Below are 13,856 nucleotides of genomic sequence, written 5' to 3' on the forward strand. Positions count from 1 at the left end.
ACAACTCTAGCACCTCATCAATTATGTGTGGCAATTAATGCAAACTTCACACACACACACACACACACCAGCGGGGTTCTGGTCACTATTTCTTTATACAGGAAAAAAAATAAGAAGACAATTTGGGCACACCCCTCCCCCTTTGGCCTTGTTGGTCAGAACTGCAGCACTCAGGACACTAGTGAATCTGTAATATGGTCTTTGAGTGCCATGGGCTTGCTCACCACGATGTACAGAATTGTAGATTTAGCACATTAATGTTCACCTTCTTTAATACTCCCAGGGTGAGATGCTGGGTAAAGCTGTGGAGGTGGAATCTGGGTGATGAGAGGTGGATGTTGAGGTATCTGTTGAATAATTGTGGCTGGTTGTTGAGGCAGCTTAGAAAAGAAGGAAGGTAAAAAAAGAATTGTTAGGGATCAAATTGTAGCAGCCAGTAGACTAATAATTTTAGACCAATACAGTGGTGCCCCGCATAGCAACGATAATCCGTTCTGCAAAAATCGTTGCTATACGGATTCATCGATATGCGGAAATAAAAAGCCCATAGGAATGCATTAAAACCCATTTAAGTGAAAATCCTCCATACGGCCGCCATTTTCGCTGCCCGGTAAGCGAGGAAACCGCGCGAAAACACAGCGGGTGGCCAATTTTTTACCCAGCGGCCATTTTGGAACCGCCGATAAGCTGTTAAAAAACATCACTATGCGAAAATCGGTAAGCGAAACAGCTTACCGATCATCGCAAAGCGATTTTTTACTATCTAAAACATTGCAATGCGATCGCAAAAGTGATCGCAAAAACTTAATCGCTATGCGGATTCATTGTTAAATGGGGCGCCCGTTAAGCGGGGCACCACTGTAATTATTTTCAGTCCAATATTATTTTAAAATAATACAAAAAAGTAACATACTTTATTTTTAAAAATTATACAATGGCAATCTCTCGTTAACACAGAACTAATAAAGATACTATGTAGCAAACTGTGCCTACCTTTTGTCAAATACTACAAATGCTACACAAACTTAGTTTCAGTGTCATCACAGCTTAGAAATGTAAATGGAAAAGATAACATGATAGGATTATTTACATCTTTTTAAAATTATTTTTAAAAATTTTCAAAACAATAACAAATACAAAAATACAAAATACTTACAATAGATTCTAAACCGCCGTGCACCCCATACCCATGGGACCCCTTGGAATAATACTTTTAATACCAACTTCCTTTCCAAAATTGTATTGATTGTTGTTTAGAGGCTTTCCCCTTTTCTTTCACTAATACAAATTTAACAAATATACCCCAAATAGCATAAAAATATTTGGACTTATTTCCCCCTCTTTTCATCTTAAGTTCAGTAGTCAATTTATGTTGGTTACGTTGAGGGCGTTGTTGATATGCCGGGTAGACACCCCAATGCTTCTTTTGAATGTTCTCTAAGATGTCATCCATTTCAGCATTAAAAAGTTCGTGCCATCAAAAGGAAGGTCTTCGATGCATGCTTGAGCATCTTCTGCAAGACCAGCCGTGCATAACCAAGAAAAACGTCTTAATGCCACAGATGTAGCCATCGATTTTGCTGTGGCATCAACAGTGTGTTTGGCGGAAAACATTTGTTGTTTGGCAACAGAAAGGCCTTCTTGTTGAAAGGTTTGTGCAAGTACCTTCTTGTCCTCTGGTAAGGAGTCAATGAAGGTTGTCATATTGTCCCAAAGGAAGAGTTGGTAAGCTCCCATGGCTCCTTGGTAGTTTGCTACTCTCATTATAAAAGCTGCTGAGGAGTAGAGCCATCTGTCCATAGAATTGATTCTCCTACTGTCCTTATTGGGTGGAATGAGGGTTCGATGGAGTCGAGATTGAGATTGCGAGGCCTCAATGAATATCGAGTTCGGAGCTGGTTGTTTAATGCTCCAAGATCATGGATTTGGTAGAGATTGCTGATTTGTTTTGATACCGAATGCGAAGAGGCCGGTTTAGTCCAGGACCATTGTGCAGTGCTGAGTAGGGATGGTAACATGGAGATATGGACTGGGGCAGTGGTATCTTTTGAAATGGGATTGTAGAGATGACCCGCCAGTTCTGTTGTTGGGCGATGGATCTGCATATCTAAAGATTTAGACATGCGAACTATGAGTTGGGCATATGTCTGGAAATTTTCTGCGGGGGATAGAGGATTCACATCCACCAAGTCAGAATCTGGTTATAAGTACCAATGGCGTTTGTGGCCGAGATCCTCGATCTGAGATTTCGGGATTGAGTCTGGAGTCAATCGAGCGTTGATCAAGTTTGGGGTTCAGAGGTTGTGGGCCATAGTAATGTTCTTGGTGGCGTGCTACCAAAGGAAGAGGCATGTCCATAGACCTCTGTCAATGATGAGGGTCATTGGCTGCCACCAATGTCGATCTTGTGTCCATGGGTGGAGGTGCATACTCGGGAAGTCAACATCTGGATATTGACAGACTCTATGTTGAGGTGGATGTTGCTGTCGAGAGTCAGCTGTCGACCATGGATGAGGGCGGGCATAGAGAATCATTGATATCAGAGCTGATATCTCTGTGATGTCGAAAAGGAGGTTGCTGCCTATTCAGTGGGTATGTCGGTAGGCTCGCTGAGTAGATCGAGGCTGGGGAGGCCGATCTGGAAGAACGGTCTCCATTGTTCTGAGGGGCTGGAAAGTATTGGCTGACAGGAGCTACAAATACCTCACGACTGCCTTAAGCTTTTGAAGTGGCTGGTAGATAGCCACCTGATGAGTGTTTGGACCTGGATGGTACGAACACATAGACACTAAGGGTTGTCGAGATGGAGCCTTGTGATGTAATCAAATGGTAAAAATACTTTAAAATTTTTGATTTGGGGGCAAGGGTGATGACCCCCCCTCCTTTTAGAGGTAACTTTTTGAGCCAATTTTTATTTTAAAAATTGCCAGGGCCAAGGACTCCAGGGTGCCACGGTAGCATTCTGGTCCCTGAGTTGTTGCATACATACTCTTCATGTTGTTCCCCTTCCTTTATATCACTGATACAGGCCTTATCATTGGGCCTTGGGTCTTAGAACCCTCTCTTCATTGACAATTATGTTTCCTCAAGTTAATAGCTCCATATTCTGAAGCAATTGTATTTTACAATCTTGTTAATTGTTTTATTCACTTACTGCTTGCTATACAGTGGTGCCCCGTATAGCGAGGTTAATCCGTTCCGGATTAACCTTCGCTATACGAAAACATCGCTGTGCGGGGCAGGAAAACCTACTGGAACGCATTAAACTTAGTTTAATGCGTTCCAATAAGTGTCTAAACTTACCCCCTCCAGCGATGTTTTCGCTCCGGCGGCCATTTTGGAGCCGCCGATCAGCTGATCGGCGGCTCCAAAATGGCCGCCGGATGACCCGAAATGGCCCCTATCAGCGTTTTCGCGACCTCCCTAAGCAAGGGGAGGGCGTGAAAACGCTGATAGGGGCCATTTCGGGTCATGCGGCGGCCATTTTGGAGCCGCCGATCAGCTGTTCGGCGGCTCCAAAATGGCCGCCAGAGCCCCAATCGTCGCAAAGCGAGTGCGGCGATTGGGGCTGATCCGTATAGCGATCCCCAAAAAGGGATCGCTATACGGATTTTTCGTTAAACGGTGCACTCGTTAAGCGAGGCACCACTGTATATGAAGTTTTACTATAGTGAAGTTTTAGCATAGATTTTTGCAATTATTGTGCACATTTTGATTCCTGAAATTGCTGTGTATGAATCTGTACTTGCCTGCATTAGGACCAATGCAGTAATAGCCTATCTGTTTACACATGCATCTTGAGGGGAAACTTTGTCATGATTTCTTCCAGAAAAACAGAAACATAGGTCAGTGATGGAATCCACTAGAACCTCTTACCACTCAGAAGCAGGGCACAGCTATGTAGGATGTGGGTTAGGTAACAAGAGAACCGACAACTTTAAGGTATTTAGGGCAGAAATTCAGGCTGCTGCTACTTCAACAAATACTTTGGGATTTGCTCTGCAATTAGCATGGGAGTACTTCAAGCATTTTTCAATGATCACATGACTCAAAGGCCACTGCAAACCAACCTAGCCCTTTTTGCTTCTGATTTGGAGTTTCTCCTGTGCTGCTGGAGGCTTCTACTTTGTTTTATTTCAAGGAGTGTGCGGCTCTGGGTAATGTTGTGGTGATCTAATAAGATGAGGTGTGATGTTCTGGGAGAGTGGGAACATCCACGCCTGCAGTTTTTCTCCCTAGTTGCCCCAAAGCAGTTATTCAGTTTTTGTTAAAACAAACTACCATGTTTAGTGCTAGTTCTCATTATGGCTGCATTGATACATTTGTTTAGTGCTATATCACCTCTGTATGAACTATATATGAAAGGAGACTAAGGAATTATCATGTGCTTGGGCCCATATCAAACTGTGGGAACACTAGCACTGAAACAATCTGGGGTCTTCATGTGAAGAATTTGGTTTATTTTTAATGGATTTGATTATACTGCTATAGGACTCCCAAATAATTTGTCCCTGTTTGTTTTTAAGAGCCTGTTAATTTGGATTTCACCATTTCAGGATAGAATATAGAGCACTTACTGTCTGCTGGATAATCCTTGGTTGTTCAGATACAGCAGGAGGAAGAGAAGGAGGAGGAGTCTGGTAGATATGATCTGGTATGAAGTGCTTTTTTTGAATTTTTGGCAATTCAGGTGGTAGTGAAAGTTCTTCCAAAAGTTTTTGCTCCTAGAGTACCCCCAAATGCATATGAGGTGAATATATTTGCTAAAGGAACCCTTCTGAAATAAGAGATTCCAAATTATTTTAAAAACACAGGACTCTGATCCACTAACTGATACGACATATAGCCCTCCAGGACAGAAAAGTTGTTACGAAATAAATTACTTTATAACAGAAAATAACTCGGTCCGCTCTGAGAATTTCCTTCCTAACCAAGAGATGTTGTGCTAGGATTTAGCAGTCTGTATGGAATGTGCCTAAGAATGTCAATCTCAACAGAATTTCTTAAAAAGTCATTGTATGTATAGATTTGTTTAACAGATAGATTTGTTTAGCAGATACATCAACCAAATGATGTAGCTGAAAGCAAGAAATATATAAGTGTGTTACACCGAAAAAAAGATGTCAGGTTAAAAACACAGACTGCATTGAAAGATAGCATTTACAGCAAATGATGAATAATTTATCATTAATTCCAGGTCTTTTTTCCCGTTTGACTTAATATTTTGCTGTAGAACCCACTTTTGAAGACTTGTGCTATAGAATCAGATTGTCCTACCAATAAATATGGTGATTAAGGGGACACAGATTGGTAGGAGAATCTGATGGTCATCATCTGACCATGATTTTAAATTACTAAAGTGAATTTTTACAGAGATTTGTTAATTAATTGATTTCCAGTGTCTATCATTAACGATCTTGCCCAACTGTACACAACAGTCCACATGATTCTGCCAAGTGTTTTTGTATATTCTGTGCGGTCAAGTCAGAAGCGACTGATAGCGACCCTAATAGGGCTTTTAAGGTAAGTGAGATATTTAAGGAGTGGTTTTACCAGTTCCACTCCCCCAGTCAGTTTCCATGGCTGAGTGGGGATTTGAACCCAGAGTCCTAGTCCATCACTATATTCACTACACTACTCTGGGAACCTCAAATGTGATTATAGAAAAAACAGAAGATTAGATACTAGTATTTTTGAGCAAAAGAAAATAATAGATAAAATAGAAAAAGAAGTGATGGAAATACAGGAAATAAATGACAGGGAAGGTTCTAGCCAGGGCACTATGAAATCAATGATAATGAGAAACAGGGAATCACATAATTTTAACAAGAAAAACACATTTAAAATGTTGAGGATGAAATAAGCTTGTTGGAAAGAAAATATATAATAGATAAGTATTTTTAAAAAAACAAATCAGTAATATGGGCAGAAAGGAAAGAATGAGACAACATTGAAATATAATATTATTCAGCTACAGCAACGTACAAAGAACTGGGTAAAAAAAGATGGTAAATGTAGGGAATTTACAAATCATGCGTATTATTATTGTTAATAGCGGTGAGATTGATTACTGCTAGGAACCAAAAAACAGCTTGTAATTTCTAGTCAGGTGACTGGTATAGAGAAGTTTGGGACACAGCTATCAATAATAAGATTACATGTAATATAAAAGTTAAGAAAAAGTAAAGACACAGTTGAATTTACAGACATGCAAGAAGAATTCATAAATTTTGCATTAATAAGGGGAAGGGACAAAGCAAGAGTCAGTATAATTCTGGAAGGGAGATGGGGCTCCACAAGGGTAAATGGTATAGATTGTTATTCCCAAATAGTCCTGGTGGGCAGTACTGTGTATTTAGATATTTGTTTAGTTAGGTCTAACATAAATTCACATTGCTTCAAAAATTCTGACACAAACCTACTGTTCAAATATTTGACATTGCAACCCTATAAATGTCTACTCAGAAATAATTTCCAATATGCTTAAGAATGCTCATTCTTAGAAAAGTATGTATATGTTTACGCCTGGCCTAACTTATTGAGATTTGTTGAAAAAAATGTTTGGGCGACCTACCCTGAGCTGCTGCAGGAGATCTTTTTGTCGTCTCAGTGCACTCTGTAAAGTATAATCATGTCCACCGCGATTCCCTATTAAAATAAAAGAAGCTGGAGATTATACCTCTTTTGGATTATTACTATGTTTAGTACATGAAAAGTAGGAAAGGATTATACCTTTTATTCAGAAACTTCCTTTCATATATTTTCTGGACAAGGACTGTAGTTTTTTGTACTTTTGAAGACAGGAGATGCAAAAGACTAACAGTGCATCCTACAAGGAGCGAAAGTATACAGTCTTCCCAAACGTTTGGGCTATTGGAGCAACCAAAGTATGCACCTGTGATAATTTTTCAAGTATAATGTCACAACTCTCATGAGTTAAATTACCTGTAAGTACAAACTAAAATTTGAAATTATGTATCATTGGATTTAACTATAAATATATTTATTTGGGAACAGATAAGGCATTTAAATGCAGAGCATTTAAATAATGCAGAGCATTTAAATAATATGTTAAAAATAACGTATATAATACTGAAGGGACAACTGTGATACAATTGTGAGTGCAGCAATAAGTGGGGTAAGGTCCTCTCATCAGTTTCTGGTTCCAAGCCAGGTCCTCGTAAAATATATTTTCCAGCATTAAAAAGAACTTTTCTGTCGAATAGTAATTTAACCTTTGTATTTCAAATATAAAATGTCAAGTGGAATCTTACTGGTGTTTATGTAAGATCTGCGTAACTTGCCACAGCTAACTGCAGCCAACTGTCGAGATACTAAGGTGCATCTCACATGTGCAATCAAGTGTGTGGCCAAGGCAAGATATACCCCAGCACCTGGTTAGTTAGCCACAATTAGCTATATCAAATTACACAAACCTTATGTGAATACCAACTGGAATCTAGAATTGCTGGAACACTCAGCGGCTTGGGCATCTGGCTGTAGAGCTAGAGATTGGGAGTTTGATTCCTCATTTGTCTCCTTGACAGGGGCTGATTTGATAATTCATAGAGTCTCTTCCAGCCCTGCATTTCTATGATTATGATCATCATCATTTTGTAAACTATTTGTTTATATGCTGTACAGTGCCAAATGGAATGCTTAATCAAATATGGTTAGAGACCACATGAAATCTGTGGGAGGATAGTCCATATATACTTTTCTTATTACGTGCCCACACTGCTGCACTACAGCCATTTAAGTGGTAAGATACTGTACACATGAAATTAATGCCTGCCTTACTTGTTTCTCTGAAATTTTCCCCACAAAAACTTTAGGAGATAAAAAACCTTTGTAACAACTTCTTTAGAGTAACTACTTAAGTGGAAAACTTGCTCTGCCCTAAAATCTTGACCAGGGGAAAGATATGTGATTATCAGATAGCATAGCTACAAGAGCTGTAATAGAACCCAACCTCAACTTAAAGCATCAAAGAATTAAATGAAACAATCCCTCTTCAGCAAACACGGTCTAGATCTGAACCAAAGAAAAAGTATATGTTGGATGAAAACATACACTTTCAGTAACATAGAATGCATCTGTCCAGAGCTCAATTGTTGTGTTCCAGCAAAGAGAGATCAATTCATATACTCCAGGTATAGGACATGGTGGCGCTGTGGGTTAAACCGCAGAAGCCTCTGTGCTGCAAGGTCAGAAGACCAGCAGTCGTAAGATCGAATCCACGCGACGGAGTGAGCTCCCGTTGCTTGTCCCAGCTCCCGCCAACCTAGCGGTTCGAAAGCATGCAAAATGCAGGTAGATAAATAGGTACCACCTCAGTGGGAAGGTAACGGCATTCCGTGTCTAGTTACGCTGCCCATGTGACCACAGAAACTCTCTACGGACAAACGCTGGCTCTACGGCTTGGAAACGGGGATGAGCACCTAGAGTCAGACAGGACTGGACTAAATGTCAAGGGGAACCTTTATCTTCGCCTAGGTATAGTACTAACAATTTCTAAAAGTTATATGCCACCTTTCTCCTAAAGGATTGAAGATGGTTTACAATATTAAAAGAAACAAAGTTTAAAGCTAAACAATAAATTGTTACAATATTAAAACATCATTAAAATTATATCATATTAAACCTCATAAATAAGAGTAATATTAAAAATTCAAATAAAATAACAAAATAAAATAATCCCTTTAAAAATCTCCTTGGTCAACCAGCATGCCTAAAGAGAAATGTCTTCATCTGCTTGTAGAAGGACAGCAAAGACAGGGCCAGCCTGGCCTCCAGTTGGGAGGGAGTTCCAAGTATGGGAGCACCAATATAGAAGGTCTTCCCCTCTGTCCCCACCAAATGAACCTGTGAAAGTGGTGAGACCAAGAGAAAAGCCTCCTTTGATTATCTCAGGGATCAGGGAACTTTTTTACCTTTTACCCCCCCCCCCAAATTTATATACGCCGACATTACCCACTTGATTTGAAAGGAAGTAAATCATACATTATTTGAATTCAAAATCTTATTGAATCTATTCAAAATTACAGTGGTGCCCCGTATAGCGAGGTTAATCCGTTCCGGATTAACCTTCGCTATACGAAAACATCGCTGTGCGGGTAAGGAAAGCCTACTGGAACGCATTAAACTTAGTTTAATGCGTTCCAATAAGCGTCCAAACTTACCCCTCCAGCGATGTTTTCGCGTCCGGCGGCCATTTTGGAGCCGCCGATCAGCTGATCGGCGGCTCCAAAATGGCCGCCGGATGACCCGAAATGGCCCCTATCAGTGTTTTCGCGCCCTCCCCTTGCTTACGGAGGTCGCGAAAACGCTGCGGGGGGGCATTTCGGGCCATTTTAATGGCCGCGGATGACCCGAAATGCCCCCCCGCAGAGTTTTCGCGACCTCCGTAAGCAAGGGGAGGGCGCGAAAACACTGATAGGGGCCATTTCGGGTCATCTGGCGGCCATTTTGGAGCCGCCGATCAGCTATTCGGCGGCTCCAAAATGGCCGCCGGACGCCCCAATCGTCGCAAAGCGAGTGCGGCGATTGGGGCAGATCCGTATAGCGATCCCCAAAAAGGGATTGCTATACGGATTCTTCATTAAACGGTGCGCTCGTTAAGCGAGGCACCACTGTACTCTGAAAGCTTCAACTGACTTGAAAACTTCAGGTTTTGGAGAAATGATGTTGCTTCATATTGGATATGAGAGCATCAATATTGGGGCTCTGCTCATCCTCATTACCCCCAGGATTTTCATTTTTACCCCATTTGTGGTAATTTACCCCTGTTCCCTGACCACTGGATTATCTTAACACCCAGGCAGGCTCATAAATGGAGTCCTTGAGGTAACTTGGATCCAAGACATTTAGGGCTTTATAGGTTAAAACCAGCACTTTGAATTGTGCCCAGAAATGGACTGGCAGCCAGTGGAGCTGTTGTAACAGGGGAATTACCAGTATATCCATCCCCAGTTAACAAACTGGCTGAAATATTTTGTACTTCCTGGGGTTTCCAAACACTTTCCAAAGACAGTCTCATGTAGAGCACATTATAGTAATCCAGCCAAGATGGAACTAAGGTATGTGACACCATGGTCAGATCAGACCTTTCAAACAAGGGGCACATGTGGTGCACTAGTTTTTAACTGTGTAAAGCCACTCCTCACCACAGCCGAAAGCTGGGCATCCAGGCTCAGAGATGAATCCAAGTGCATCCCTAACTCTTTGATAGTCATTCATTACTTATTAATTCCAAAACAAATATGAGGCAGTTTTAACTGCTTACTTGTTGTAGAGACGGAAGGTTCGAAGTCATCTGAATTTTCATATTCATTTTCTAGTTTCTGTGGATCACAGAAGCATGGCAATTAATAGGCAAATGGGGACACTGGCTTTGACTTTCAACTAGAACTCAGAATAACCCATTTAACCCCATTGTGTTATCCATTATTTCTCAGCAGGTCTGTTGTTATCATTGTTCTAATATTATAGAATAGTGCAAATATTTTATATTCATTTTAGTGGCCAGTTCCATGTTCTAGCTTGGAAAATACAAAAACAAAACCAGAGAACACTCATAATTAATAAGAAAATAGCATGACATTTTAAAAATCCTTTTCAAAATCTTTTTAAAGTGCCTTAAAATTCCTTTAAAAGCAATGTTTGAAAGTAACTTAGATGTCACCCACCAATCTAAAAGGTAATTTTGTGATTTACTTTTAAAAGAGGTGGCCGTGTTAGTCTGTGCTAGCATGTCAGGCAAAACCAAAATTAAAAAAAAAAAAGACAAAAACACAGTGGAAGAAGTGGACATATCCCCCAAAGTTTGATTGAAATACAGCACTTAGTTTTTAAGGTGCCAGTATTTTATTGACTTCTTTAATTTTTAAATTTTGTTTTTGTGATTTACTTTTACATTACTCATTACCTAAAACAATTAGTTACATGTAACCATGTTATGTGCATCTAGTTACCTCCTAACACTTCTTTCAACAAGAGTGTGTAAGCCTTTCAGTATCAGCTTTAACAAACAAGTGAGCTTGTCAAGAACACAAGTGTAGAATCCTGGGGCCAGCCATGAATTGAAATGATTGCTTAACTCATGCTTTCTTTTCAATGTCAGAGCAAAATTAAATCCAAAAGAGAGAGTTGGAAGGCATATGGAACAAATAATGCTCTAAAGTGACTACTGAAGCATGGAAAGAAAAGCATCTGAATGTGTATTTCAACTTTAAAACTTCATTAGAGAAGTAAGGTCTAGAGAATCCAGAAAGCAACCTAGACAAAGAAGTTGGCAAAAAACAGAGCAATCCAATGGTGATTGTAGCTGAGCAACTTCTGAGACAGGACTGGGATGTCCCAATTAATCCATTACAGGCAAAAAAGTGAAGACTTAAGAATAGAAATTATATCAATGGCCCAAACTATTGTTCAGCCACTTCAGATGTTTGGACAATAGTTAAGTTTGCATAATTTCTGAAATCCATTTTATGTCTCCCACAAATCCAAGAAATGAATTACAGTAATTGAACGTGCAATCAGACAGACCCATACTGTACTTTGATTGACACTGGGGACAGACTGTTTCGCTTCTTCAGTGACCACATGATGTACAGGCAATCATGAACCAGCCTGTACCTTGTCTTCACCTGGGCTCACCTTTATGGGTCCTTTATGGGCTACTGGTTTTGTTGTTGTTGCTCTTTGTGTATTTTGGTTTGCTTCTGTTTTCTATGGTTGCCAGGACTGAAACAAATTTTCGTTAGGAAAATCAGGAAGCAACAGCTTCTGGAACTCATACTGCAGGTTCAAATCACTTTTCAATAAATTTAAAGCTTGTTCCCATCCCAACCCCCATGGGGGAAACAGAAGAGTATGCAAAGGTTTTTTTTTTTTTTTTTAAAAGCTCTTTAAATCCAATCCTGCACCGGCTGCTCTGCCACTTGAATATAATTTTTTAAATTGAAATATTCCTCCCCTTGCCCCACAGAGACAAGGAGAGGATATTTTCAGTTTGTGTGTGTGTTTCCTTGTTTTTATTCTGTTTATGTTTCCCTTTAAAAGGAGTAATTGATTAAATAGGACTGCTTGAGGTGCAGTGTAGTTTCATGTCCCGAAACCAGCAGGTCCTTCCACATCGATGCAAGGATCAACCTACTGGCATACTACACTGCTATGGTCAGTTTCGTCTCTCTACATTGTTATACCTCTACATACAGTGGTGCCTCGACTTATGAACTTACTCCGTTCCAGAAGATGGTTGTCACTCAAAATGGTTGTAAGTCGAAGCACCATTTCCCATAGGAATGCACTGAAACACGATTAATTCGTTCCGGCCGGAAACCTCCCCCAACAAAAAAACAAAAAACAAAACAACCCGCCCAAAAAAACCCCCCAAAACACTGCAAGACCCATTGGAAACATGATTAATCTGTTCCGGCTGGAGGACCCCCCCCCAAAAAAAAACCCAAACAAACCCTGCAAATCCCATCAGAAATGGGGGAGAAAAACCCAGAAAGCAAACAAACCCTGCAAGACCCATCAGAAATGCAACCCCCCCAAAAGCAAACAAACCCTGCAAGACCCATCAGAAATGCATAAACCAAAAAAAATCCATGGAGTATCTGATAAATTAGAATGGAGGTTTATATTTAAATTGGCTATCTTTCAACTGAATATTTTTTTTAAAAAAATCCTTATACTTAGCCAATAAGGTACTCAGAACTGATCGTTTTGAATCCTTACTTACTGATACTAAAAAGAGACTAAACAAAGGGTACTTATTGCAGTATCTTCTTCACTTTCTCATTAGAACTCATTAGATACATGGAATCTATTAGAAGGACAACAATAAATCAGAACCAAATATTGCTAAACATGTTTGCCGATCACTCAGCCATTTGAGTGGAGGATCCCAAAAATGATCTTCCAAAGATACTGGACCTTATCTCAGAGTTAGGCATGGTTTCAGCACAATCTATTAATCATACTAAATCAATTGTGTTTTAATATGACTAAATAAGATTAATTAGAATTCAATAAATCACTGCTATATGAGTAAAAATAACAGAATATATGGAAAGTCAGGCCCCACTCCCAAATGAATTGTAATACTAACTATAAACCTTTATTTCAATAAATAAATTCAGAGCTCAGAAAGTGGGAAAAGGCAAACTTAACTTGGTTAGAGAAAATTGTAGCAGTTAAAACATCTTAACTACCAAAATTATCTCACATGATTTAGATGTCAGCAGTCTCAGTTTTAAAAACTTATATAAAGAAATGGCAAAGCATTATTATAGCTTTTATTCACTGCAATAACAAGCCAAGACTTAGGGGGGAAATACTATACTTTAAGAGTTGCGTTGTTGTTGTTTAGTCATTAAGTTGTGTCAGAGTCTTCCTGACCCCATGGACCAGAGCACGCCAGGCCTTCCTGTCTTCCACTGCCTCATGGAGTTGGGTCAAATTCATTTTGGTAGCTTCGGTGACACTGTCCAATCATCTCGTCCTCTGTCGTTCCCTTCTCCTCTTGCCTTCACTCTTTCCCAACATCAGGGTCTTTTCCGGGGAGTCTTCTAATCAGATGGCCAAAGTATTGGAGCCTCAGCTTCAGGATCTGTCCTTCCAGTGAGCACTCAGGGTTGATTTCCTTCAAAATGGATATGTTCTCTTTGCAGTCCAGGGGACTCTCAAGAGTCTCTTCCAGCACCACAATGCAAAGGCATCAGTTCCTTGGCAGTCAGTTTTCTTTATGGTCCAGCTCTCACTTCCATACATCACTACTGGAAAAACCATAGCTTTGACTATGTGGACCTTTGTCAGCAAGGTGATGTCTGTTTTTTAAGATGCCATCT

At 40.1% G+C, this 13,856-nt stretch overlaps 1 protein-coding gene across 2 annotated transcripts in view; it reads right to left on the reverse strand.

The window, feature by feature from the left end:
• The window catches only part of C1H21orf58 (chromosome 1 C21orf58 homolog), a 29,481-nt gene that overhangs the window by 9,292 nt on the left and 6,333 nt on the right, over positions 1-13,856 (reverse strand). The window contains exons 2-5 of one of the 2 annotated variants that reach the window (XM_020789899.3): positions 10,286-10,343; positions 6,575-6,648; positions 4,578-4,724; positions 266-380 (exon numbers count right to left, since the gene is read on the reverse strand). In XM_020789899.3, the coding sequence (XP_020645558.2) occupies positions 266-380; positions 4,578-4,724; positions 6,575-6,648; positions 10,286-10,343 (394 nt within the window). The remainder of the gene's footprint in view (positions 1-265; positions 381-4,577; positions 4,725-6,574; positions 6,649-10,285; positions 10,344-13,856) is intronic. The other variant, XM_072976816.2, reaches the window with a different exon arrangement.

The sequence above is a fragment of the Pogona vitticeps genome, chromosome 1, assembly GCF_051106095.1.
Source record: "Pogona vitticeps strain Pit_001003342236 chromosome 1, PviZW2.1, whole genome shotgun sequence".
Classification (NCBI taxonomy): Eukaryota; Metazoa; Chordata; class Lepidosauria; order Squamata; family Agamidae; genus Pogona; species Pogona vitticeps.